At 46.0% G+C, this 27,120-nt stretch overlaps 1 protein-coding gene across 1 annotated transcript in view; it reads right to left on the bottom strand.

Moving 5' to 3' along the window:
* The window catches only part of LOC138489505 (zinc finger protein 436-like), a 160,090-nt gene that overhangs the window by 62,173 nt on the left and 70,797 nt on the right, over positions 1–27,120 (bottom strand). The window contains exon 4 of the mRNA XM_069617248.1: positions 25,072–25,200. Within this exon, the coding sequence (XP_069473349.1) occupies positions 25,072–25,200 (129 nt within the window). The remainder of the gene's footprint in view (positions 1–25,071; positions 25,201–27,120) is intronic.

Raw genomic sequence — 27,120 nt, 5'->3', positions numbered from 1 at the left:
TCATTTGTCTGAGGCAAGATTGTAGTCTATGTTTGGATGCAAAAAATTCACTCCGTAGACACCCTCCTTTACTGAAGCTCACCCTGATTCACTACAGTAAGTACTAGAAGGAGGCAAAATTTGGAGAAGTGTCTGAAGCAAAATGTTCAATGTGTTGGTTATTCCACTGAAACGTATTACTACTGTATAAAATGTTTTTACTATCACGCCACTCCAAATATGGGAAATGGCAAGGTTACAGTTTACTTAAAGGAATGGTTCGGTCAAAACTTTTTATTGTCCCTACGGGTCGGCCATGTGTTTTTAAGCCTAAGTCGCTCGATTTTAGAAAAATTTCCTATGGACCTTACCCGAGTTTTCGTCCATTAAACGCACGTGAAAACAGGCATCAGGGAGCTGCCATTTTGTGATAATCCTATCACTTGCCCCATCGCCCTGGCTGACCTACTTTTGCGGCACTAAATCATATCCCCCGCCTCTGACCCTGTCATCAGCAGACGCGTACCGCCCATTTCCCAACGCCAAAGCACGTCTCGTGTCAACAATCGCTGCGCTTCAGCTAATGATGTGTCGCCATGGAAATGGCAGGACGCCTCTTTCCTCAATAAGTATAAACAGACCGTTTGACAACACACAGCAGCAGATTTTCGATTCCATTCCTCTCACTGTATTTCTTTGAGTATTCTGTGACTCGTTTCTGTGCTCTGGTCAGCTACCTTCGTTGCTTGTAGCCCGTGTGAACACCTCTACAATCACTATAAATTATTTTAGTTTGTTTACCACACAATGGCTACAATAATGCCCTACATGTACGAGCCCGAGTATACCGAGGAGGAAATACTGGAAAGGGAAACCTGCGAAAACGATGGGGCTTCGGACAGCAGTTGGCTGGACGAGTCAACGAATGAAGACCCTGGACCTAGTCGCATGGACGGTGTTTCCATCTGGTGCACATGCAATCGGTGCGAGCTAATGCCAACCGAGGACGAGAACTGCTGCTGCTGTGAAAACTCTGGATGCATGGCCTACATTTCGGAAGGCGATCCACGGCCGCAATGCATCACCAAGCTGCCAGACTTCAGGGCAGCCTGCCTCACACGGTCCGTGTTAAGGATAATGATGGTGCTTATGCACGAACTTGGCGCAACTGTTCGTCCTCGTAATCCGAGTAACGAGTAAGTATACTCTGCTTGTGATGCCACTGCTATTTCATGGTCTTCTACTATATCCAAAATTATATATACATATCATTGTAACGCATGAAAGTCGTTCAATAGTGTGCAGTATCTAGATAGCATTTGTCCGAGCAGAATGCCATTAGTTACAAGAATTGCCATTGACAACAAACTTTTATTAAACTTATCTTGGTCATTTAAAAACAGTGTTTTTCATTCTTTTTCACAGGTGGTACAGGCTGGTGGCCTATCGTTCCTTTACATGGTGGCTTCACGCGAGGCTTGGACACCGCGTTTCGAAGAGTAATACCCGCCTGTGCCGTTCGTGCCATAAGACAACCTTTCCCCAGTGACAGCGGTCAGTACAGGAGATTTTCCCTCGCTGTGCTGCAACCTGACCTGTATAATGTGTAAAGTCTTGTATTGTTGTGCCATCAAAATAAGATACAAAATAAAACACCACATATATTTTAACAACGGTTGTTTCGATTTTTTAAATGAATCAAGTGTGTCTCCATTCAAGGATGGACGTCAGGACGTCTCCGGTATGTGGCATTTGTTATTGATAAGCAACGATATACTGCAGTAGCGGTCTAATGTTAGTTGGGGATCTGCTAGGTGGGCATCATGATGTGGTCAATGGTCTGGCACATGAAGGGAATACCTTGCAGGGACACAGGGTCAGAATGGCAGTAAGTTTCCACTGGCGAGGGTGCGGGGGCAAGGACACGTTTGTGGAGATGAACAGGCTATGTGCTTAGTTCAGGCTGGTTCACATGCAGGACAGTGATCTCAGAGGAAGAGTGATATGTTACATTTATTAGCTGTTGCAAATACCTCCGGCTTCAGCGTCAGAATGGAGCTGCAGAGTTTTCCAGTCAGAGTGGGAACGAGGGTGGGGGCCATGTGCTCTGCGCGCTGTACTATCGCAGTGAGGCCTGGTCACCAAGATGGAGTCGAAAGGGGGTACAAAAATGGATACCTCGTGTCCTGCTCAGTGGTCCCATCTACGCGAAAGTCAACGAAAGTTAACATCACATAAGGGCAAGGGGTTGGTCCGAGTTTCTACTGAGAACTATAGGATGAGAGGGGCCTGATGGCCCCGCGCTCCCACACACTTGCTTGCACGCCCACCGGCCCATCCACCCCCCCCCTATCAAAGTCAGTTCGCACCCGGGGATGAGCGCGGCCATGGTGTGCTGTCAGGGGCTCAAACGGCCAAGGTGCCAAACAACATGCACACTTCAAAAGGTATCCCACGCCAAAGGGGCAATCGCTCACATGGCCTCCTCAGACCCTGTGTCTCCAGGCAGGCCTCCCCTGAGGCAGGCCGCCCCCCTGCAATACACATAAGTGTGTCTCCATTCAGCAGTCTTCCTGTGCCTTATCTGCACGCCCCTGGCCCATCCATCCCACCCCCTCTATCAAAGGCGGTTCGCGCCAGTGGATGCGCGCTGGCATGGGGGGCTGTCAGGGGTGCAAACGGCCAAGGTGCCAAACAGCATGTACACTTCAAAAGGTATCCCATGCCAAAGGGGCTATCGCTCACATGGCCTCCTCAGACTCTGTGTCTCCAGGCAGGCCAAGCCTGACGCTGGCCGCCCCTCTGCAAACCACATAATACCACGACATACACACGTCATTCATTCACAAACACACCCCTGTTTCTAGTACTTTATAAACCACTTGATATGTCTCATGAGAACATCTTTGTGCTTTGCAAGTCAATTCCTGAACGTTCTACCTGAGAAGCATTGAGATCTATGCTAATCTGCTCGTCGAAGTTGTTGGGTGTCCTGACCCACGTTTGAGCTATCATGCTGCAACATTTGGTGCTGTGAGCTTAGGAAATCCAAGATGGCTGAAAAGCCCACATGTGCGCCAGAATCTATGAAAACTGCGCAGTTAGTGCGCACACCAAAATGGTCGTCTGACTTGCCACCCACCAGTGCGAGCGTGCTGGGTCAGAAGAGCCATGAGTGAAATGGGGTGCCAAAGAGAAAAACAGCAGTGCCTGTTAGCTAAAAAAGCACTTTAAAAAATCACCCTTTGTTTCTCTGAATGTAAGCTCAAAATGCCTATTTCGAACATTGCAAGATACTCAAAAATCTCACTGAAGACCAGCAGACATCTGGCAGAATGAAGCCTTGTGTGCATACAAAATCTGGAAAGAGGAAGAGCCTAAAATAATGTTCATAATGAAACTGGCTGAGCTGTGGATGTCAGCAGCTGGAGTGAAATTGGACTTAAAGCCACTAAAATCGAAATGTTTAGAATAAATGAGTGACCTACTGTTGAGTGTCACATAGTTTGTAACTGTTGAAATGTCAGAGTTTTGAACTTAGAATCAGTGTTCTAACTGCATGTGTAAACATTGTCAGTTTGATTTTAATGTAGAAAACTGGGAACCCAAAGTGACATTTAGCTAAAGCCTGGCTTAAAGAGATTGAATTCTGCCTGACAACTACCCCCGACAGGAGTTGAACTGGCTCAACAACTCTTCCCAGGCCTGGCTGCATCCTGCTGGCCCCACCAAAAGGAGGTGACACCTCCCTGATTGAATTAGGGGTGGAGCACCTGGGCTCTGCAGGAAATTGAACAAAGCCCTTCCTTGACTCAGGCAAATGTTATATTGGGGGGGTCGTAAAATAGCTTCCTCTTGGGAGAAACTGGGGGGCAGCTGTGCCTCTGTGAACAAGCTGGCTTGGCAGAAGTGGACAAACCAGTAATTCCACCATGTGATGTGGGAAAACACACCCCTTTTGGCCAGGGCATAATTTTTAAAAAAAAGATGGATACCTCATAGTGCAGACTTGTCCAAATTATCTAAATAATACCATAATTCTTGTGATTTTTCTGTGCACGTTTTAAGAGGTGTTAGGACCCGGTGGTATGTTCTGGGGGCATAGTAGCGGAAAATAGGTTGTTACTCAAAATGTATGTATGTTAAAAACTGACACCTTATCATCTGAAAACCATATCCCTTGTGCACATTTGTGTAAATTCTGGAAGTGTTTAGAGGTTGTCTTCTGGACGAAAAGGGCAGAATCCTGTCAAAAGTGGACACGACATCTTACAAAGACAGGGATCGGATGGTTTGGTGCTACAGAAAATATGTTAACTGGACATGTAATATTAGAAGAATGGCACATAGATAAATGTGTGTTTGGATCAAATATAGATTTGTGTGCAATTTGATAAGGGGAGTGTGCTTGCTGTATGCCATAAAGATGACTCCCTCTGACATCACTCTGACACACTATCCCTTCCCAAATCAGGGACCAAAGAATCTATTGACCTATCAAATCAAGAGAGGGGCTGGCTTAGTCATGCTACGCACACACCCATTTTCAAAAGACATAAAAAGAGCCACTGGAAGCCAGTGTCAGGAATAAGGGCTCGTGCCGCCGGGGAGTAACTAAGTTTGCTTATTGAAGCATTGGTAAAGAGAACTACATTTCCCAGCATTCCGGGAGGACCTGTAGTTCAGCGCAAGTTGCCGCGCGTTGCCAGCTGCAAGTAATGAAGGGCAGCATAAAGCCAACACGCTTGCAGCCGCAGGTGTGGCTTATTTTGTGTTCCTGGATGGGTGCGGTCGGAGCGGGACGCGAGCGAAGCTTTCCTTACAGCCCGTAAAACTTTGGAGCAATACGAAGCGGGCGAACTGGCTACAGCATTTTCTTCAGACTCTGAGTGGTCCCGTGGGGCCGCTCAGAGCTCAGATAAGTAATGGGTACATTACTCTGGTAAATACTGGAAGCAGGAGGAATGCGGGCGGGCTGGCTGACATTGGTTACGGCATTTTCTTCAGACTCCGAGTGGTCCCGTGGGGCTGCTCGGAACTCAGATAAGTCCTGGGCACATTACGAGTTTTATAGCAAAGTGTGTGTTTTCAGGATGTCGATGATTAATACCCGTGTGTTCAAAGGCACACGACAGAGTGTGGACCATGTTTCGGATTGTTAAATCAGCAACATACAGTACAGGACATTCAGGGTTCAAGGCTGATTAGGCACACCAGTGTTCTGTGTCCCTGTCTTGGCACGTGTACATTATGGTCATATGTGTTCAGTGTTGCTTCAGCTTGCCCAACGGGCCATGTGTCATGTATTTCATGTATGGAATCTAATTCCATTGTTGGTGTTCATCTATGCTTGCTATATGTTTATCTTGTTACATGTTCACACGTATTAAGGTGTGTTTATACGATTTTGGAGGTAGGCTGGAGGCAAGATTCATAGCGCATAACCTATGTGTTTAGTTTAGGAAAAGAACTAGATAAGGAGGTTTTTTCCCTGTGCTTCCCCTTTCCTATCCACCTTAGGAATTCCCTAACCCTCTATCCGGTGTTCCTACATCCCTACCCTATCCACAACCTCTTCCTAACTCCTCTTCCCCCCATTGGCTGCCACGTGGTGTCCTGTGTCTATAATCAGGCGCCTGTGCCAACCACGGGTGGAGGGTCGAATTCATTCGGCTTCTGTGGTTCGGGGGAGAGTGTCGATTCCTCTCCTCCATTATTGTGTGCACATTGACAGCCAGACAGGACTTTCAATTTCCATTTCTGCAGAGCATATTGACGGACAACTTCACATCCAGAGATCCAGACTGACTCCAGCTACACAGAGACCAGAACCTAGAACTCATACTCCAGAACCTAGCAAAACCTAACCAAACTATTCACAGCCGGGCGAGCTGTTTGAATTCTTTGCCAAGAACTTTTGCCAGAACCAATAGCCGACCCAGAAAGCAGTGCTGTGTCCAGAGAAAGCGGAACCCGATCCCGAGAGCCGTGCAGACCAGTGCAGAGATCCAGAGAGAACCAGAGATCCAGACCAGAACGCGATGAACAGAACCAGTGCCCGATTGACCTGCCGAGCAGAGAGAAATCGCCACAAGTCCAAACCTGACCAGATCCGTGATGAGGCCATTCCCTTAAAAATCTAGTGTGAGTACCCAGATAGGACTGTGCCAGAACTGATCTCTTAGTTTAAAATAATCTAATTCAAACTATTTTAACCTATTTAGAACTGCCTCCTAGATATCGTGTCACCTGTCATTCTAAAGCTGCACAACTGTCACCTGTCATTCTAAAGCTGTAAGCTGTCACCTGTCATTTTGAGTTTTACCTTAAATCCCAAAACTACCTTTACTAAATTGTCCGTATCTCCGGATTCTAAGCTTTCCAACAAGCCTAAAACCGACTTGCTACCCCTTATAGCGTCTCCGTAATCGCGATAGACACACTCACAGAATTTGCCGCAATTTGACTTTTTGCCTCATTTCAGCCAAGTGTAAGAAAATCTTTGTTTTTGCTTGAACTGCCAAAATTCGTTTGCAACCTAATAACCATCCCTGAATCATTGTTAGGGCTGACCTGAACTGATTTATAGTGTCTACCACTCACCCTGAACCTCCTAAAGGGAATTAAAAGCATTTTCAGCATATTTTCACTTAATTGCCACCACATTCAAAGCATTTTGGGCCTGTGTTTCAAATTCCTACCTTTTCCTCTAAGCTTGCTGGGGGGGGGGAACTGAATTTTGTATTGTATTTGATCGCATTCCTGAGAACTGTGTGCTCTCCTTTCCATCTCCTTATATTGCATAAAGGGGGGGGGTGAATTGTCAAAGTAAAGTGAACATATTATCTCTTGTGAAACCATATCAGTTTATTTTCTGTACTGCAATTTCATTCATCATTGCATTTCCTTGAAACCATAAAGCATTTCAGCTACCTCATCCTCTATGCTACTCCTAGGTAACCAAATCAGTTTACCACTAGACTATTATCCATTGTTGATCACTGTCATATTTTAAGTGTGATATCCAATATTAATTTATTATAAAAGTGTGGTATATATATCTTGTTTTATTCTCAAATAAACCTTTTAAACTTGCAAAACAGACCTGCTTCTTGGCTCAGTGGAGTCATGGGGATTCTAAGAGAGGGGTGTTATATAAGGGTTGTCATCCAGAGTACATGAACTGGACCTAAAAATATAGCAATAAGGGTTTCCATCAGCATCCCAGACTAGGCATTGACTTAGCTGTAGTGTTGAAGTGAAGCCGCTTAACAAAGTGGGGGCTCGAGCCGGCGATTCTGGATTAGATTTATCACTTGTGCAGCTTATTACAGTGTGCTAACTGACAAGAAACATACGTCCGGTCGGATCACCACGCTGTGTTACGCTGTAAAGCACTCTTCAAAGGGACGCTCTAAGGAGAAGGTCTGTTTTGCAAAATAAAATACAAACTCAGTAAGTCAGTAAGGAACTCAAATCTCCAGAATGACGACACTGGTAGACATCAAAATAGCCAGAGAGCACTTCTTACATAAGCTATTTGTGAGAGGTGAATGGACTGAGCAGGGCCAGGATGCGTGGTTGCAGGCAATCACACAACAGGTCACTGCAACTGGGTTAGATATCTGGAGAGATCAGGGTCCCTTACATGTGGCCCTGAGTGAACTATACATGGCTCCTAAAGCTAAAGATGAACACGACAAGATGGTTAGGATAGCGGCATATTTGTATCTATATATAGGAGCCATGCAGGACAAATGGGCTGAAGGCCAAGATCTGGCAAATAGGCAACAGATCGCGTTAGAGAAGGCCCAATCTGACCTGGTCTCTGCTGAGCAGAGGATGCACAGAAGCCAGGAGTCAGAAAATGAGAGTAGACAATATCTCATTAAAATCAAAGAGGACATGTGTATCCTGCAACATTAAAAGTCTGACCAGGATACCAGATTTCTGGCCTTGCAGAAGGAGTACCAAGAAGATTTGGACTCCCTACTGCAGAGCCAGAAAAAGCTGGAGCAACAATTAGATTTCAATAGGGCATGTGCTGAGCAGGTAGTCACCCTGCAAAGCCACCTAGATAGGGAAAAGGCAGAGAGCAATAAACTGATCCTGAAAGACCTGGATACTCAGGCACAGTTTGATCAGGAGCGCCAGAAAGCTGGTGCCTTTCAAAGGCAAAGGGACACCTGGCGGCACAGATGCAGACTCTTAGTCAGGAAAGGGACACCTTAGGCCAGGAAGTCTGCCATTTAAAAAGAAAAACTGAAGAAAATCACGTGGCCCTCCATGGGCTGGGTGACCTCCAAAAAGAGCATCAGAACTTGTTAGAGCACACCAGGAGGGTGGAAGAGGCTCTGGCAGGAAAGGAGCAGGCCAGTAGGGATGGGACTCAGGAGGTAACCCTCCTGCAGCAAAGACTGACCCAATGCTCCAGGACCAATCAGGAAACGCAGAGCGAGAATGAGGCTCTCTGTCAGCACAACGATAGGCTCCAGCAACAGGTAGACATGCAGGAGAGACTGATAGAGTCTAGTAAGGCCTTAGTTGAGGAACTGAAAGCGCAGGCTCTTGCATGGCAACAGGGAGCAGAGGCTGATAGAGATGAGGTTCGCTGGGAAAGGGAAATACCCGAGTATAACCTCAGGAGCCCTAGTACCAGAGGCCTTCATCCCTCCCAGTCCCTGGACTCTGCCACCCCCCCATGTTCCTTGGCGCACATGAGCCCAGGGCCACGGGGATGGCAGATTACTATCCAACCAGAAGTATGGGGCTCATAGGCCAGTACCACCCAGGTATGGATGGGCGGGCATCCGGGTATGGGCACCCAAGCACAGTGCAATTTAGTGGGGAACCCCAGGAGAGTAGGCCCACTAAGGGCATCCTGAAAACCTCTGCCCAGTTAGGTCAGTGGGGGGGGTACCCATCAAATCCTGGCAGCAAGGAGGGATCTGAAGACTCCTCTGAGCGTTACAGGACACAGGAGACCAGGTCCCCACATTCTGCCAGCCATTCCCAGGCTCGCAGAATCCGGGAAAACCTGGAAGATCAGACGGGCACCTCTGGGAGCAGTGCTTCTGAGTCGGAGGATGAATGGACCAGGGTTACCCGAACCAAAAAGGCCAATAAGGCAAAAAGGGCCTTGCTTAAGGACCCATTGAAACAAATAAAGGCGATAAGGAGTGTCATCACGCCTTATCACAAGAATGCCAAGTATTCTGTTTGGGAACACTTGGAGCTTTACGAGCAAATGATGGAGACTTTCCATTTGAAGGACAGCCAAAGCTGTATTCAACATGTAAAGTGGACCTTCTCACCAGAATACTCCAGTTTCTTTGCGGGGCTGGATGACCAAAACCATTCAAGATGGTCCACATACAGGGCGGCCATCTTGAAACATTTTTCTATTCACAGAAATCCCCAAGAGGCTCGCAAGGCAGCCTACAATTTACAATGTGAGGAGGATCAGGCCCCACAAGAATTTGTGCAGGAGTTAAAGCGTGCTTTTGCACAGACTACAAAAAGGGTGCGCACAGACAGCAAAGAGTTTGTCAACATTTTTTCCATGCCTTGCCCAAATACATCATGACCCAGCTAGTGAGAGATTTTCACGAGAAGAGGTCACTAGACTGGGTCATTGAACAGGCTACCCGGATCTATGAGGTGCAGAAGCCCATAGAAAATAAAAATAATGCGCAGAAAACCCCCAAAACCAACAGCACCCCTGCTGCTGCCAAGGTGGCAGAGGTAAAGGTTGCCCCCGTTTTAGATTTGAAGATGGGGGGGCCTAAAAACCTACCTGCACCTAATAATGCCAAGCCCAGAAGGCCCTCGGGCCAGTCACAGACAGGGAGTGAAGGAGGTAGTCCCACAAATGGGGTCCCTTGCTCCCCTGATTATGTAAGTCCTCTCTACAAGGGAAACCGACCCATCCTGGGTTATGTGTGGACTCCTCCAGCCCAAGGGGGGGGGATCCAGCCAAGTACCTAACCCGGGGAACTTCCCTCCTAACTTCCCACAGGAGGGCAGAAACTCACCAAACCCTGGGAAGAACTTTTTCCCCAGGTATCCACCCAACTTCCAACCCCAAAATCATCCATCCTTCTTTCCCCAATTCCCTGAGCCCAGACAACCGAATCCGGGAGAGGGGAGGCGAAGGGTGGAGGGGTACCCAAATCTTCCCAACCCGGGGTATTACCAGAGAAGGGATAGCTACCCTTCCTGGGACCAGCCCAGGGGAGAAAATAGAGCCCCGTATCAGCCTGAGCGGGTTTCACAACTTGAGCGCCAGGTCCAAAACATTGCACGGGATCTGAGTCACATGCTGAGGGCGCAGCAGAACCCTCAGATGGGCATGCCGGCACAGAATGCACCAAACTCTGGGCCTGGTGCTCCAGAACAATGACGGGGGAAGCACCCGACAACCCACCGGTTCCCAGGGAGGAAGCACAAAGAGAAGGGGGGTATAAAGCCTTGGAGGAAACTTCCTTCCTCACTTGTAAACAGCCCCTGGAAACCCAGGAACCGGAAACAAAACCTCCTGCCCCTGAAAGTCTGCCACCCAAGGAGCAGAGGGGGGTAGGAGAAACAAGGTACCCAAACAGACCCAGTTTGTGGAGGAGGTACAGATCTTCCAATTTGAGGGAGAGGGATCCTCAGAGGATCCTGGGAGAAGGATCTTCTCCTTCAGAGATGGGGGAACTCCTCCCAAAGAGAAATGGGTCCCAAGGGATTCACAACCCGACTGGAGAGATGTGGAGACTGAGCTACCGCCACCCATCATCTCATCCCAGAAACAGCAAGAAAATCCCCTGGTTCAAACCCATCCTGGTGACTGCCTCCAAAAAGGGGGGGCGGCCCAGAACCGGAACCAGGGGAACCCACAATGGCTCTGATCTCCAGTTGCCAACTTTTTCTTTCAGATCCCCAAGACTCCCCACAGAATTTTGCCCAAATCTCTTCTCTTGCAATGTCCAAAACTAAAAAATTAGCCCACCAGTTGTCCAAAAATGTACATTATCTGTGCCCCCTTCAGGAAAAGGAGGGAAGATATTATGCCCCGGTACAAGTACAGGGGCAGGGTACAATTTCAGCGCTGGTGGATACGGGATCTCAAGCTACCCTTCTGTCCAGAAGGGCCTTTGATGAACTGAATTTAGGAAGGGGAGAGAATTATCGTATTCCTCTCACCTCTCTTCCTGGACAACTGCAGAACTTTGACGGGAAGGAAATTCCCGTCGAGGGGACTGCAGATTTGGACATTAAAATTGGGCGACATAAGTTGAAACACCCGGTCATAGTAGTAACTCCAGAGGGCACCCCTTGTTTACTAGGGAATGACCTCCTGAGAAGGTTGTCACCCCTATTAGATTGCGTAAACAAGGTCCTCTGGACCCAGACTAGTCGACCCATAAAATTAAAACGGAGTGTCAACCATGTTAGTTTAAACGGCACATGCCACATGGTTGAACAAAAATCTGACCAAGTAGAATTTCACTTCCAGAATAACCAAATTCCAGATGTGACAGTAATAGCAGTAGGACAACAGACTGGTGATGGGGGGTCCTCTCTATTTCTGAAAATAAACCTTCCTTCCAGTTTAAAGTGGTATTCCACGCTGGAAGGAAACACTCTAAAATTCTATACTAATTCACAATCAGACATTCCCACTCCTATAGTCCAGGAAGATGTGAAATCAGATCAGAGCCTGGCTGATGTTCAGCAAATTGGAGAGCAGTTGTTCATCCCTGTTTAGTTAAATGATGGGAAGGACTCTGTTCTCGCCCGAGTGTGTGTGAACAACGGTAAGAGCTTCATCAGCGAAGCCATATTCCGACAACTCCCAAAAGATCCAGCCATTCCCACATTCAAACTGATAGACAAATGGGAAATGGACCTGGAAGCACCTAATTCCAAACATCTCCTGCCAAGCAGGTGTATGCTCAAAATCTCCATTGGCAACAAGAGCATAGTCCATAATTGTTGGGTCGTGCGAGACGTCACTGCCGCCTTTAACTTAGGCAGTGACATTCTCAATCGCTTTGCCATTAGTTTGGACCTAATAAACTTCAAAGCTTGGTCCCGATTAGCGGATAATCCCATCGGCTTTGATGATCAAGAAAAAGCATTTAGGTCAGCTCAATTGCTGCCTTATGCAGTTGAAATTCAGATTAAAGAGGAAGTCACCATCCCAGAAAGGACCCGACAATTCTCCCCGGAAGTGAAAGTTAAAAGAGGACAAAAATTGAAAAACCCTGATGCTTATATACATCTAAATGCTTCTCTCCAACAGCAAGGGTTGGGGGTAAACCCAACTCCACTAGTCAATATAGAACATGACACCATTCCAATCGAGGTGGATAACAGCGACTTAAAGAGTATTACTCTAGCCGCAGGCACCATTATTGGGATGGCGGTTGATGACCGACATTAGTCCATTGATCTAGGAAATGAACTGTTAGGACCGATCCCCAAGGACTGTTTTGACAGTGACAGTGATGACAATACAACGCCAGACAGGATCTTCACCCGGCATGGGGGAAACTTCCTGGTGTACACTTCCTGCCCTTATGGTAAGGAAGATTTGACTTGTGACTTCAGGAGGGATGAGGTGATTTTCCAGGTCCATGAAGGCTGCCTTTCCCACCTGGGGCCTACAGTCCAAATCAGCACTCTGACCAGGGACTTCTCCACCCAGCTGGAGGAGGCCGCTGAGATAGCCAAACCAGAAGTCTTTCCAGGATTCAGGCAGATGGTGGAAGAGAGAGTCAACCTAGCTGATGCCTGTGTGACTCTGAAACAGAAGCAAAATTTGAAACAAGTTTTCTTGGATTTCCAAGATCTCTTTGCGGTAGACTCATATGACTGTGGTTGCACCGACATCCAAACAATAACAATTCCCGCGGACCCTGGCATGACTCCAGAGTTTGTGAAGCAATATCGCTTGCCTCTCGCATCCATGGAGTCCCTTACTGCAATAATTAAGAACCTTGAGTCCCGGGGAATAATCCGTCCAGTCCACAGCACTTTCAATAATCCGGTACTGGGAATATTGAAGCCAAACGGCCAGTGGAGACTCTGCGCCGACCTTAGGGAGCTCAACAAACAGGTCCATACTTCACGATGGCCTCTTCCCTACATTGACCAAGGGCTGGCCCAGATCCAGGGGTCACAGGTATTCACTGTAATAGACCCGACCAATGGATACTGGACCGTGCCTGTCAGTAGGGAGGACCAATACAAGCTAGCTTTCACCTTTGGGCGCCAGCAGTACACATGGACCCGGACTCCCTTCGGATACCTCAAATCCGGCAATGAATTCAACATTTTCCTACATAAGGCCATGCCCGACCTGGGTGCAAGGGTTAACATGGCTTATGTAGATGATGTCCTCATCAAAAGTTCATCTGTGGAGGAACACATAGCGGAGATCCGTTATGTTCTGACACAGTTGAGGGCCGCCGGAGCAAAACTTTCCTTTCAGAAAGCACAGTGGTGTAGAACCCGTGTTAATTTCTTGGGGCATGAGATTACTCCTCAGGGTCTCTGTCCCCAGGAAAAGAAAGTGGAAGCACTTCAGAAACTGAAAAACCCCACAACTCTGCGGGAACTAAGGAGCCTCCTTGGACTGACTAATTACAGCAGAAAGTGCAGAAAGTTCATTGAGGGCTACGCAGAGATCACCAGACCCCTGATTCACCTCTTGAAGGCGGGGAGGGGGTCAAGTGGGAATGGGGTCCAGAACAATCCGAGGCAGTAAGACAACTCAAAGGAAGCCTCTCACAAGCGCCTTGCCTAGCTTACCCTGTCAGAAACAAGGAGTTCTTCCTGGAGACAGGGTTCTCGAATACGTGCTTGACGGCAGTATTATACCAAAAGCATGACAAGGTCAATAAAGTAATCTCCTATGCGAGCAAAACTTTATCCTGTGTGGAGGAAAAATTCAACGATTGTGAGAAGGCACTCCTGGCAACGGTGTGGGCGTTAAAGAATTACCGCCCGTTCATCCAGGGGGAACACATCATAGTGGAGACTCCACACCAGCCTCTGCAATATCTCCAAAGTGACAGAGTCTGGGCCGGAAATGTGAGTAATTCCCGAATTACTTCCTGGATTCTGTCAATGCAAGGCTTTCCTGTGGAGGTCAGATATGGCCAAAACAAGAAGAGTCCCCTCGCGCAAGGTCTGGCTGACTTGCATGATTGTGCCAGAGAAAATTGTCTCGAGGACGAAAGTCTAAAAATCAAGGACAACATGGAGGCATACCTTTATTCCCCACACAAAGTCTTTGAAGAGGACAAGTGTGAGGGAATGCCCACGGTCTATGTGGATGGATGCTTTTACCATGTTGACAACAACAGGGAAAAAGAACTGGTGGCCGGCGTAGGGAACGCATGGGTAAATGAGTCCGCAGAACCCTCCGCTGGATACAAAATTGGTCCCCGAAGTAGTCAGGTGGCAGAGTTGATGGCTGTGCATCAGGCCATCCTCACTGCTGTCCAACATCAACTCCACAAACTGGTCATAATCACAGACTCGGATTATGTACGGAACAGGTTCGTGGAGCACCTGGTTAATTGGAAAACCAGAGGCATGCTATGTGCTAATAACAAACCCTTGAAACATAGGAAGTTGATCCAAAACATTGATGATCTGGTCACCTCGAATGAGATGACCATCTACTGGAAAAAGATCAAGGGTCATTCCAAAGTAGAGGGACCAGACAAAACTGGAAATGACTTAGCTGATCAGCTGGCCGAAACCGGGGCCATCCAAGGGGATCTAATAGAAACCGAGTCCCTGTTGGGGGAACTCCAGGTCACTGTTATCGCTAGGTCCCAGACAAATGCTCACAATGATCTTTCAACTGCACAATGGAGCAAGGAGACCCCTGATGCTGATTTAATTACAGCTCAGAAGGGGGATCCAATAATTGGTAAGTTTTACCAACACATTAAGGACCCTGAGAACTTTCCCCTGACGGATACCGATTACAATGGGAAAGAGGACCTAAGAGTGTTGATGAAATGGCCAAAAATGTTCCGAATCCAAGACGGTTTGTTGGTAATGAAATCCCAAGCTGGCCATAATCAGTGGGTGGTTCCTACCTCATTCCGAAGCCTGATGTTAAGTCACGCCCATGATGCGGCCACAGCCGCATAGGGGGTTTCACACAACACTGGAAATCTTAAGAGAGGTTGCATACTGGCCACACATGGGCCAGGACCTCAACCAATATTTGAAGGGTTGTCTTGTGTGTGCACAATTTCAGCCAACATCCCTCACACACCGGGCGCCTCTCCAAAAGAGGGGAATGACACTGCCATGGTCAGACTTACAAATCGACTTTGTAGGCCCCGTGATTCGCTTCGCTAGGGGAAATAAGTACATGTTGACAGTCACATGCTTGTTTACCAAGTGGGTGGAATGTCTCACAGCCCCAAATTGCAAGGCAGAAACTGCAGCTGCCCTGATGATTAACCACATCTTTTCCCGTTTTGGTCTACCTCAAAGGATTGAGTCAGACAGAGGTAGCCACTTCACCAGTGAAGTGATGACAAAGATGTGGGAGATACTGGGGGTCAAAAGGAAACTACATATTGCTTACAGGCCAGCTTCTTCTGGTGCAGTAGAACGCACCTTGTGAGCATCTTAAAAAAGTTTATGGCAGATTCTGGGCCAAGTTGGGATATCCGATTACCTCTGGTCCTAATGGCCATCAGATCTACCCCTTCATCTGCAACTAAAATGTCACCATTTGAATTGATGACCGGACGCAAGATGGTGCTTCCCCAGCATTTGCTCTACAGGACCCAAGAGCAGACACTGATAAATGCCTCCACAACTCATGAGTATGTGGAGAATTTAAGGAAACACCTTCAACATGCTTTTGCCTATGCTCAGCGGAATCTAGAAAGATCAGCCAAGAGCATGAAGACCCACTATGATTTGAAAACCACCAGGAAGGAATATAAGGTGGGTGATCGGGTCTATCTATACAATTTCCAAAGGAACCAGGCCAAACAGCGAACATTTTTGCCTACATGGAAGGGACCGTTTGAAATTATAGACAAAATCTCCCCTGTAGCCTACAAGATCTGCATCTCCAAAGGCAGTTTGGCTGAAGGGGAAGACAAGTGGGTCCATATTAATCAGCTAAAGTATTGCCATTCCAGGCACACACTGCAACAACTGGAGGAATCCTCTGGAATCCCAGAGGGGGCCACTCCAGAGTAATTCAGTTCCCATCCTAAAATATCTCACATGTAGGGCCTCATTACACGGATGGTGGTATTAGCACATGGACCAAGGTGCTATTAGCACCTTGGTCCATGCCGGTAAAATACCGGCACCGCCTTGGTGGAAGGGAGAATTACCGCCCCATTCCAGGGTTGGCGGGGCGGTAATTCCCCCTTCCACCACTGCCCTTCCCCATTCCCATTTTTGCCCCATAGGGCATAATGGGAATGGGGAAGGTGCTAATTACGGCACCGCAATTTTGCGGTGCCGTAATTAGCACCAAGGTCCCTTAGCGGGTTGGTTTTTAACGCCTGCAAAAAGCAGGCGTTAAAGCACCAACCCGCTAAGGGACCTCGTAGTAAGGCGGTAATGGTTAACGGTCACCGTTACTATTAACGGTGACCGTTAACCATTACCGCCATCCGTGTAATGAGGCCCATAGTCTCTAAAATATTATGATTTAAAAAAATATATATATATATTTTATGTATATCTTGTTTTTTTTAAATAAGACTGAAAAATGTGTCCGGATGTATAAAATGTATATGTTCACCACACCATTAATAGTGGTGGAAAAATGTCTAGGAATGTGTATTGCCGCTTTGCTTTATCATCCTAGGAGAGATGAAACCATGGAGACTGACCAAGGAGAACGACCCAGGGACTGGGAGCAGAGATCCGAGGGGCCTGGGGTACCGCCCAATATTCCCATCAGGACCGGCGAGGAGAACCGATCGATCCAACCGGATGGAGGAAAAGATGCTGAACTGTGCCATTCGCGGAATTGGAAGAAGATGATGCGGACATACCAGCGTGAGGATCAAAACATCCTTTGCACCCGACTCCCCCTCGACTCGAATTCAAAGTGCAGTCGGGCGTGGGGGCTTGTTGGGTGTCCTGACCCACGTTTGAGCTATCATGCTGCAACATGTGGTGCTGTGGGTTTAGGAAATCCAAGATGGCCGAAAAGCCCACATGTGCGCCAGAATCTATGAAAACCGCACAGTTTGTGCGCACACCAAAATGGTCGTCTGACTTGCCACCCACCAGTGCGAGCGTGCAGGGTCAGAAGAGCCATGAGTGAAATGGGGTGCCAAAGAGAAAAACAGCAGTGCCTGTTAGCTAAAAAAGCACTTTAAAAAATCACCCTTTGTTTCTCTGAATGTAAGCTTAAAATGCCTATTTCGAACATTGCAAGAGACTCAAAAATCTCACTGAACACCAGCAGACATCTGGCAGAATGAAGCCTTGTGTGCATACAAAATCTGGAAAGAGGAAGAGCCTAAAATAATGTTCATAATGAAACTGGCTGAGCTGTGGATGTCAGCAGCTGGAGTGAAATTGGACTTAAAGCCACTAAAATCGAAATGTTTAGAATAAATGAGTGACCTACTGTTGAGTGTCACATAGTTTGCAACTGTTGAAATGTCAGAGTTTTGAACTTAGAATCAGTGTTCTAACTGCATGTGTAAAAATTGTCAGTTTGATTTTAATGTAGAAAACTGGGAACCCAAAGTGACATTTAGCTAAAGCCTGGCTTAAAGAGATTGAATTCTGCCTGACAACTACCCCCGACAGGAGTTGAACTGGCTCAACAACTCTTCCCAGGCCTGGCTGGCCCCATCAAAAGGAGGTGACACCTCCCTGATTGAATTAGGGGTGAAGCACCTGGGCTCTGTAGGAAATTGAACAAAGCCCTTCCTTGACTCAGGCAAATGTTATATTGGGGGGGTTGTAAAATAGCTTCCTCTTGGGAGAAACTGGGGGGCAGCTGTGCCTCTGTGAACAAGCTGGCTTGGCAGAAGTGGACAAACCAGTAATTCCACCATGTGATGTGGGAAAACACACCCCTTTTGGCCAGGGCATAATTAAAAAAAAAAAAGATGGATAACTCATAGTGCGGACTTGTCCAAATTATCTAAATAATACCATAATTCTTGTGATTTTTCTGTGCACGTTTTAAGAGGTGTTAGGACCCGGTGGTATGTTCTGGGGGCGTAGTAGCGGAAAATAGGTTGTTACTCAAAATGTATGTATGTTAAAAACTGACACCTTATCATCTGAAAACCATGTCCCTTGTGCACATTTGTGTAAATTCTGGAAGAGTTTAGAGGTTGTCTTCTGGACGAAAAGGGCAGAATCCTGTCAAAAGTGGACACGACATCTTACAAAGACAGGGATCGGATGGTTTGGTGCTACAGAAAATATGTTAACTGGACATGTAATATTAGAAGAATGGTACATAGATAAATGTGTGTTTGGATCAAATATAGATTTGTGTGCAATTTGATAAGGGGAGTGTGCTTGCTGTATGCCATAAAGATGACTCCCTCTGACATCACTCTGACACACTATCCCTTCCCAAATCAGGGACCAAAGAATCTATTGACCTATCAAATCAAGAGAGGGGCTGGCTTAGTCATGCTACGCACACACCCATTTTCAAAAGACATAAAAAGAGCCACTGGAAGCCAGACAGGACTTTCAATTTCCATTTCTGCAGAGCATATTGACGGACAACTTCACATCCAGAGATCCAGACTGACTCCAGCTACACAGAGACCAGAACCTAGAACTCATACTCCAGAACCTAGCAAAACCTAACCAAACTATTCACAGCCGGGCAAGCTGTTAGAATTCTTTGCCAAGAACTTTTGCCAGAACCAATAGCCGACCCAGAAAGCAGTGCTGTGTCCAGAGAAAGCAGAACCCGATCCCGAGAGCCGTGCAGACCAGTGCAGAGATCCAGAGAGAACCAGAGATCCAGACCAGACCGCGGTGAACAGAACCGGTTCCTGATTGACCTGCCGAGCAGAGAAAAATCGCCAGAAGTCCAAACCTGACCAGATCCCTTAAAAATCTAGTGTGAGTACCCAGATAGGACTGTGCCAGAACTGATCTCTTAGTTTAAAATAATCTAATCCAAACTATTTTAACCTATTTAGAACTGCCTCCTAGAAATCGTGTCACCAGTCATTCTAAAGCTGCACAACTGTCACCTGTCATTCTAAAGCTGTAAACTGTCACCTGTAATTTTGAGTTTTACCTTAAATCCAAAAACTACCTTTACTAAATTGTCCGTATCTCCGGATTCTAAGCTTTCCAACAAGCCTAAAACCGACTTGCTACCCCTTATAGTGCCTCCGTAATCGCGATAGACGCACTCGCAAAATTTGCTGCGATTTGACATTTTGCCTCATTTCAGCCAAGTGTAAGAAAATCTTTGTTTTTGCTTGAACTGCCAAAATTCGTTTGCAACCTAATAACCATCCCCGAATCATTGTTAGGGCTGACCTTGAACTGATTTAAAGTGTCTACCACTCGCCCTGAACCTCCTAAAGGGAATTAAAAGCATTTTCAGCATATTTCCACTTAATTGCCACCACATTCAAAGCATTTTGGGCCTGTGTTTCAAATTCCTACCTTTTCCTCGAAGCTTGCTGGGGGGGGAACTGAATTTCGTATTGTATTTGATTGCATTACTGAGAACTGTGTGCTCTCCTTTCCATCTCCTTATATTTCATAAAGGGGGGAGTGAATTGTCAAAGAAAAGTGAACATATTATCTCTTGTGAAACCATATCAGTTTATTTTCTGTACAGCAATTTCATTCATCATTGCATTTCCTTGAAACCATAAAGAATTTCAGCTACCTCATCCTCTATACTACTCCTAAGTGACCAAATCAGTTTACCAGTAGAACATTATCCATTGTTGATCACTGTCATATTTTAAGTGTGATATCCAATATTAATTTATTATAAAAGTGTGGTATATATCTTGTTTTATTCTCAAATAAACCTTTTAAACTTGCAAAACAGACCTGCTTCTTGGCTCAGTGGGGTCAGGGGATTCTAAGAGAGGGGTGTTATATAAGGGTTGTCATCCAGAGTACATGAACTGGATCTAAAAATATAGCAATAAGGGTTTCCATCAGCATCCCAGACTAGGCATTGACTTAGCTGTAGTGTTGAAGTGAAGCCGCTTAACATCGTGCTATATGTGACCGCTTCGAGCAAACACGTCAGTGTGCTACCTGTGGCCATCTACCTGTTCTCCTGCAACATACTGCTCGGCCTGCTGAATCCAACTGTTTGTTGGTCAAGGTAAGGCCATGTATCCTAGTCATATTTCGGTCATTTTTAAATTTCTATCTATTTGCGATTCGAGTACCCAATAGTGATATGGTCATTGGTCTCATTGCTATTGACTTTGAGTTTCAATTGTTATGCTATCAATAGATCTATTTATTTTCATCTGTGTCAATTGTCATCGAATTGCATCCTTCGGGGGTCCAGTCTACAATGTAAGCATGTTTCCTTCTCGTGCAAGACAAAACATCCAAGGGACGAGTCACATGTTCAGAGTTTAGTCTCATCATTTAGAAATTTCTGCAATTTATGCAAATACTAAGCCGCACATGATGAACTGGTATAGTTCCGGCGAGTAAAACAAACTTTGCATTGAACATTGTATGGTTCATTTACTTTTGTATCACATTTTTATTCATCAAGATTGTTTAATAATGTCGATATTTACTTTTCAGAATTTTCAACAATGCCTGCCTGTTCGATTAGCGGTTGCCCTTCGAAGACCCATGCTAAATCTGAAGGCACTACAATGCATGTATTCCCTAAAACTGTTGATCGAATAAAAGAATGGGTCAGACATTGCGGATATTCACTGGATGAGCTTGAAAGTAGAGTCCAAGAAGACTTAGAGGACAAGAGGGGTGATCGATACCGCATCTGCAGCTGAAACTTTTCCTCGAACATGTATGCCACATCTTGGGTAACAAAGAAGAATAAACGGCGAACGACACGAAAATTGCTCGCAAACGCTATTCCCACTCTATTCGTCCACATTCCGCCACTGGTGAGTCAAGTGTCCGTTTTTAGCTTTAGGCCTTGCGGTAGTGTGTAGGTAGCCGAATGGATTAATTAGTATTTTAGTTGTTTCCAATTTGTAATACTTTCGACATTGATATGAGTGTATAGCTTTTTGAATAATGACATTTATCAATATATTCTTTTTAGATTTCACAACCCACAAACGAAATCTATATATGGGCACAGTGAACTGTGCTATATTGCGCATTTTCAATAGCATTACTCTCAAGTATTCAGTCTCCTTACATGGCAATTTTAAATATTGGCATTTCATTATCAAACAATAATTTACCTTTACAACTCCTTGACTATCCCTTGAATCTGAAGCAAGAACATTCTACTTCCATGACGTGCTTGCAGTTATCAACCACTTCTAGTGTGTGTCAGGTAATCTTACTTGGCTATTCCGCTACAGACTTGTTTTATGCATGTCAAGTAATAGTTTTTATGTATCGTGTGATTACTTTACCGAATGTTTGGTTAGTGCTTTCAAATTGATATACACCTTAGTTATCGTCCACTGGTGTTTGTTTTCAGTTATAATTAGTGTTATCCATACTAATGCAAGTACTGTCTTTCAGGGAGATGCTGAAGCATCCACCACATTGGCAACATCCCTAGATGTTCTTCACCAGCACGAGGTATGGATACTGACAGCTCCATCGACCGTGATCATCAGAACTGGAATACTTGTCGTTTGATTGTTCTACACCATGTTTCATTCGTGGTTAGCCATTGATATGTACCTGTGCGGTCGACCACAAGTGTGTGTAATTTTTTCAATATTGTAATCCTTACTAATGCAAATACTATGTTTCAGGCAGTTGTTGAAGCGTCAAACCCCGCACTTGATGCAGAGCCTGACATTCAAGTAATTCCAGGGGAAGTGGAAGCGGGACCATGCGTATACGAATCGGCACAACAGCTTTTTCGGAAGTGCGCACTACATTTACAACATCCATAGATATTCTTCAGCAGCACGAGGTATGGATACTGGCAGCTCCATCGAGCGTGATCATATAACGTGATTCCATTTGCTATACTTTCTTCCCTATTAACGCAAGTACTGTGTTTCAGGGAGACGACGGAGCTTCCACTACAATCACAACATCCCATTTAGATGATGCAGATGTAAAGAAATCAGAGAAATAAGTCGATTAAATCTGATCATATTTAAATATTCCTTGATTCGTTTAGACAATGCATCATTTGTGGTTATCTCTTTATATGTACCTGTGCCGTCGACCCTAAGTGTGTGTTATGTTTACAATATTGAAACCATACTAAAGCAAGTACTGTGTTTCAGGGAGTTGCTGATGCCTCCTCTCCAATACAATCATTCATGGCAGTCCATGCAGAGCCAGAGGTATGGATACTGACAGTTCCATCGAACTAGGTCATCAGAGCTCGAATACTTGTCAGTATCAAAGCAGCGCTAACATCAAGTATGACAAGGATAGAAGACTGCTTAAGATGGCTGGCCTGAAGAATAGAGCTTAACACAGAGAGAAGAGCAGTTTCCATGGAAAAGACATAACGTACAACAGACTGTTGAGAAGCGAGAAGATAAATTAAGATAAGATGACAGCCGAGTTGAGAGTGGACATGTCACTCAAGTAATTTTGAAAGTTAAAGAAGAAAAATGAAAAATGGGGTGGAAATTAGAAGGTACAGAAGGATGAATGGAAGATTTCTTGAGGAGAGGAATAACAGTGGCAGCTTTAAATGCAGACAGAAAGTAACCAACCAGAAGATAAAGAGGAATTAAAAATAACAGATAAGACATAGACCAAAGCAGGGTGAATAGGTTGAATAGGTGGAGCAGGTAGGGGGCCAGAGAGAGCAGCAGTGGATTCGGAACGAGAAATGAGAGTGAGAACGTCTGCCTCAGAGATGGGACTGAAGGCGAAGGGAGGATGGTCAGGGGTCAGAGGAAGGAGATTTGTGGAGATATCAGGAATAGTAGCAGCCTGTGGAATTTGAGAGTATCTAATGCTCTCTATTTTAGAGAGGAAGAAGATGGCAAAATCATTGGAAGTAAGAAAAGAACAAGAAGAAGGATCAGAGGAGAAAGGAACGAGGGCTTAATTCAAGGTAGAGTGCAGATGTTTTGGAGAAGTCCTCAGAGTCCGAATACGATTCTCAAAGCAGTTGGGTTTAGCTTGTTTGAGTTGCAAAGTGAATGACTGACAGAGTGCAGAGAACAATTGGTAAGCAGTAGTGCTAAGAGATTTTAGCCATTTTCCGCTCTACGGAGCTCCATTCTCAGTTGTTTAAGAGAATCTGAGAGCCACGGGCAAGGAGGTTTCCCCCCAGGTGTAAATTTAAAGATGAGGACATAGCATAATGAAGCTTATGAACTGCAGAATCCAGATCAGAGGAAGAGAAGTCTGTGAGATCTGTTAAAACGGAAGTAGAAAAGAAGACGTAGAGATATAGCTAATAGTAGGAGGTGGAGGAGGAAAAGAAAAAGAGAGACATCAGAAAACGGTCAGCGGGTAGAAGGAAATGGGACTGAATAGCATCAAGAATGGAGCAGTCACGTGAACTGAAGAGCAACAGACGACCTCAGCGATAAAGTGAGTAGCAGGTGAAGACAGTAAATTAAGATTAGAGGAGAGAGTAGAAAAGATCAAGGGGCAAGAGGCAGGATCAGATAGGGGAAGGGGAATAGTAAAATCTCCAAGGACGATGACAGGGGAGGCACAGGAAGAGAATAGATAGAAAGGAATCAAAGTGGTCATAAATATCCGAGAGCGCCTTGGGACGATAGATTACCGGTAGAGGCGGAAAAAGAGGGCAGGAGTTTCAAAAAGAGAAAAAGAAGGGAAGGGAAATGAAAGAGGGGAAGAAGTCCAATGCAGGTGGAAAAGCACACCAGTCCTGCCACCAGACCCCAACAGTCAAGGTGAGGAGCAGGAAGAGGTTAAAGCACCCGGAGTAGCAGTGTCGAAATGGCAGAACCAAGCTTCAGCAATACAGAGGAAATCAAATGTAAAGGAAAAAAGAGAGGTCCAAAACCAAATCTGTTTTGGAGACGATGGAGCGAGCTTTCCAAAGCCCTAAGTTCAGAGAAACAGGGAGAGAAACCTGAATAGTCGGATAAGCCTCGATCTAGAGAAAAGTACGGGAGGAATATTCATGGAGCAGAACCATGTAATAAGATAAATAGTGAGGAGATAAAGACAGAGCTACATGGTGCGCAATTAACAATGGTAACATAACCAACCATATGGCTGCAGCAAGAAAGAGGGAGGACGCGCACCGGCGCCAACATGGGCAAACAGGGAAGGGCAGCGCCCTTAGAACATCCGCTCTTACAAGCGGACGCTTGGTGACAGATGCTCAACTCTGACATTAAAAATAGGGAAAGGGACAGCGTGGACTGATGGAAGGTGGGGGATAGAGCCTCAGACCCACCCAGAGACCAGAGGTAAGCCGGTTTCTTAAAGGAAAATCAATGTGAAAGATAAATGTCAGAATGGCAAGTATATATGGTGCCAGGTCGCCCCTTCCCCACGTGTGTATCGCACATGGGTTTCCTCTTGCTATATGTAATGGTGATTCTACATTTTAGAGAAGGACATGGTTGGGATGAGGTGGAGGTAAAATGACAGCATCCTACGAAAGTTTAGAGGACATTGGGTAAGGACATTAGCGTGGGGGGGGGGGGAACACCCTATCTCGCCTAATGGTGTTCTCCTCTTTTGGTATTCTTCCCCGAACCTTCCACTCAGCTTGCGAAAAGGGGGAAAAAGACCCTTGGCTTTTTTACAAAGGCTACAGCTGAGTTTTGTTTTTCAATTTTCTATTGACATTAAATAACACAACAGAGTAAGTTAAACTGATGAACACTGCTGGTATAATTCTGAGGTTTGTATGTGATCTCCTTTGGGGCCTGGAGTGAGGAGGGGGGAGGGTGGGGTACTTGTTATATATGTTGAATGTCAGTAGTATAGACACTGTACCTTTGCATTCTCCTGAGCAGAGACCGTTTTCCTTTCTCTCTCTCCCTTCTGTCTCCGGAGGGTGGATTAGGTGGAGGTCTTCCTCTCTCTTTATGCTGAATGACTCTTCAGGCTTGGTCATCGTGCCACCTGTCATATAAAGTAAATATATATGATTTCCACTCGCAGGACATGAATATAATTCTGTTGTCAGACCTACCAAGCATTTGGGCCTTTATCCAACTTCCCATGGATGTAAGAACAACTGGTGTATAGACTGGTCGGAATTCAAGACCATGGGCCAATATGGCAAAATTACTCCCTACGGTGGTCATTCTCCATTGAGAGGGTGCAGGGGATGGCGGCTGTACCGAGGCCATCTAACCACACTGGGAACGCCACTGCAACCTATACATGCCAGCAGCCCGGGCCGTCAAGCGCGCAAGCACGCACGCTGCATGAGCCCTATCAGAAGGAGTTGGGGTCTCTTCTGCTGCTCCTCAAACATGTTCCGGGCTGTGTTGAGGCATGCCCCTACATCATACATCCTCTCTTCTGTGTGGATTGTGTCCCTCGCCCATGCCTGTCCTCGCTTGTGTGTGGGTGGTGAGGGGCTGCTGTCCCTCTGGATCACCTGCATGAAAGGGCACGGCCACACCTTTGTTTTTGCTTTTTTACTCCCCACCCCTCTACAGTGGGCGCACTGCTGCTGAAAAGAACCTTTTGTTCTGGACTACGTGTTTAAATCCTCAGTTTGGCGTTTGGATTGAGCAAATGTAACAGAACATGGACCTGTTATTCTTTTCTCTGCGGAATTTGTGTTTAGAATGTCTTTGGAAAGGTTTTTCTGCCTCTTTTCATCGCATGCCCTTTGGGATTGAACTCTGTGATTCTGGATTTCCCTGGACCTCATTCACTCTACAATATGGGAACTTTTATTTTTTGTCTGCGTGCTGTTGGGATGCTGGCTGTCCTCGTATAGTCGGGGTTCTGATGGATTGCTGCTTGTACCCTGGAATGGCTAATTGTCTTTTCATGGTACTTCTGGGGCTCAACTCTTCACATTCCATCCCTTTCGCCACTGGGGTGGGGGTCGCCTTGGAAACCCAGACACAAGTACCATTGCATATGCTGTGCAAACCTATGTATTCGGCTTGGCTTTGGCTGTACTGAATCTAATCACTCTTCTTCCCACTGCTGCTTCTGGGCGGGTGATGCCAGGAAGGGACAGGAACTTGCATTGGTAACATCTTGGAGATCTGTGAGGGCTTTTATGGGACCACAAACATTTCCTGATAAAACTAAAAATCTACAGCAGATCATCTGCTGGCAACAGACAAAGACCAGGCTTCATAGAACATGTTAGGTAAGTTCTCCTAGCAACTTTCCCCCCATTTCTATGGACCCCCAAACGTTTTGCTTTTGTTCTCTGCCTTGACTTTTTCCACTGCACTTCTGCTCATAAGTCATGGGGAAACTGACCGGTCCTTCAGGCTGTCAGTCCTGGGAAACTCTTTCTTCCCTTAGTCTTTTGACTCTGTTACTTTTTCTGGTAACTTTTTATCATTGCACAATGCATCTTCCAATGCAGTGCAATGGGGTTTCTTTTGTATGACCGTAGACTACACTCAAAGGGATTTTTTGGTTACTTTAGATGTTCCTAAAGATAAGCTGGTGGTAGTAGCTATTTTTGCATACCTTTTGTTAGCCCTAGAGCGTTTAACATGTGTGGCTACTAACTGTGGCTAGTGTCCCAACATGGTTTTTGCTTGTTCTTTTGGCCATCTTGTTCTGTAGCCTTCTTCCTGCCGTGCCGGGCCAGGTCACGACATTCCTTTAATGGTCATGCACTTGCCGGGAAAGCCTTGGTTTCTTGCCTTGTCACCGACCGGAGACTCCCTCGAGCCTGCAACTGCTGGGCATCAAGGACTGGAAGTAACAGCGGGAAAAGGGACCTCCAATGACCCTCTCAAGACCCTCCAAGCCCTAAGAGAAACCGGAGTACGGGGTTGAGTTACAGCCATACTTACCTGAACCTCCATCTCCTCGCTTTAAAGGGTTTCCTGACTC

Source organism: Ambystoma mexicanum, chromosome 9 (assembly GCF_040938575.1).
Source record: "Ambystoma mexicanum isolate Mex_15411 chromosome 9, UKY_AmexF1_1, whole genome shotgun sequence".
NCBI lineage: Eukaryota > Metazoa > Chordata > Amphibia > Caudata > Ambystomatidae > Ambystoma > Ambystoma mexicanum.
This window is presented reverse-complemented; position numbering and strand designations above follow the sequence as displayed.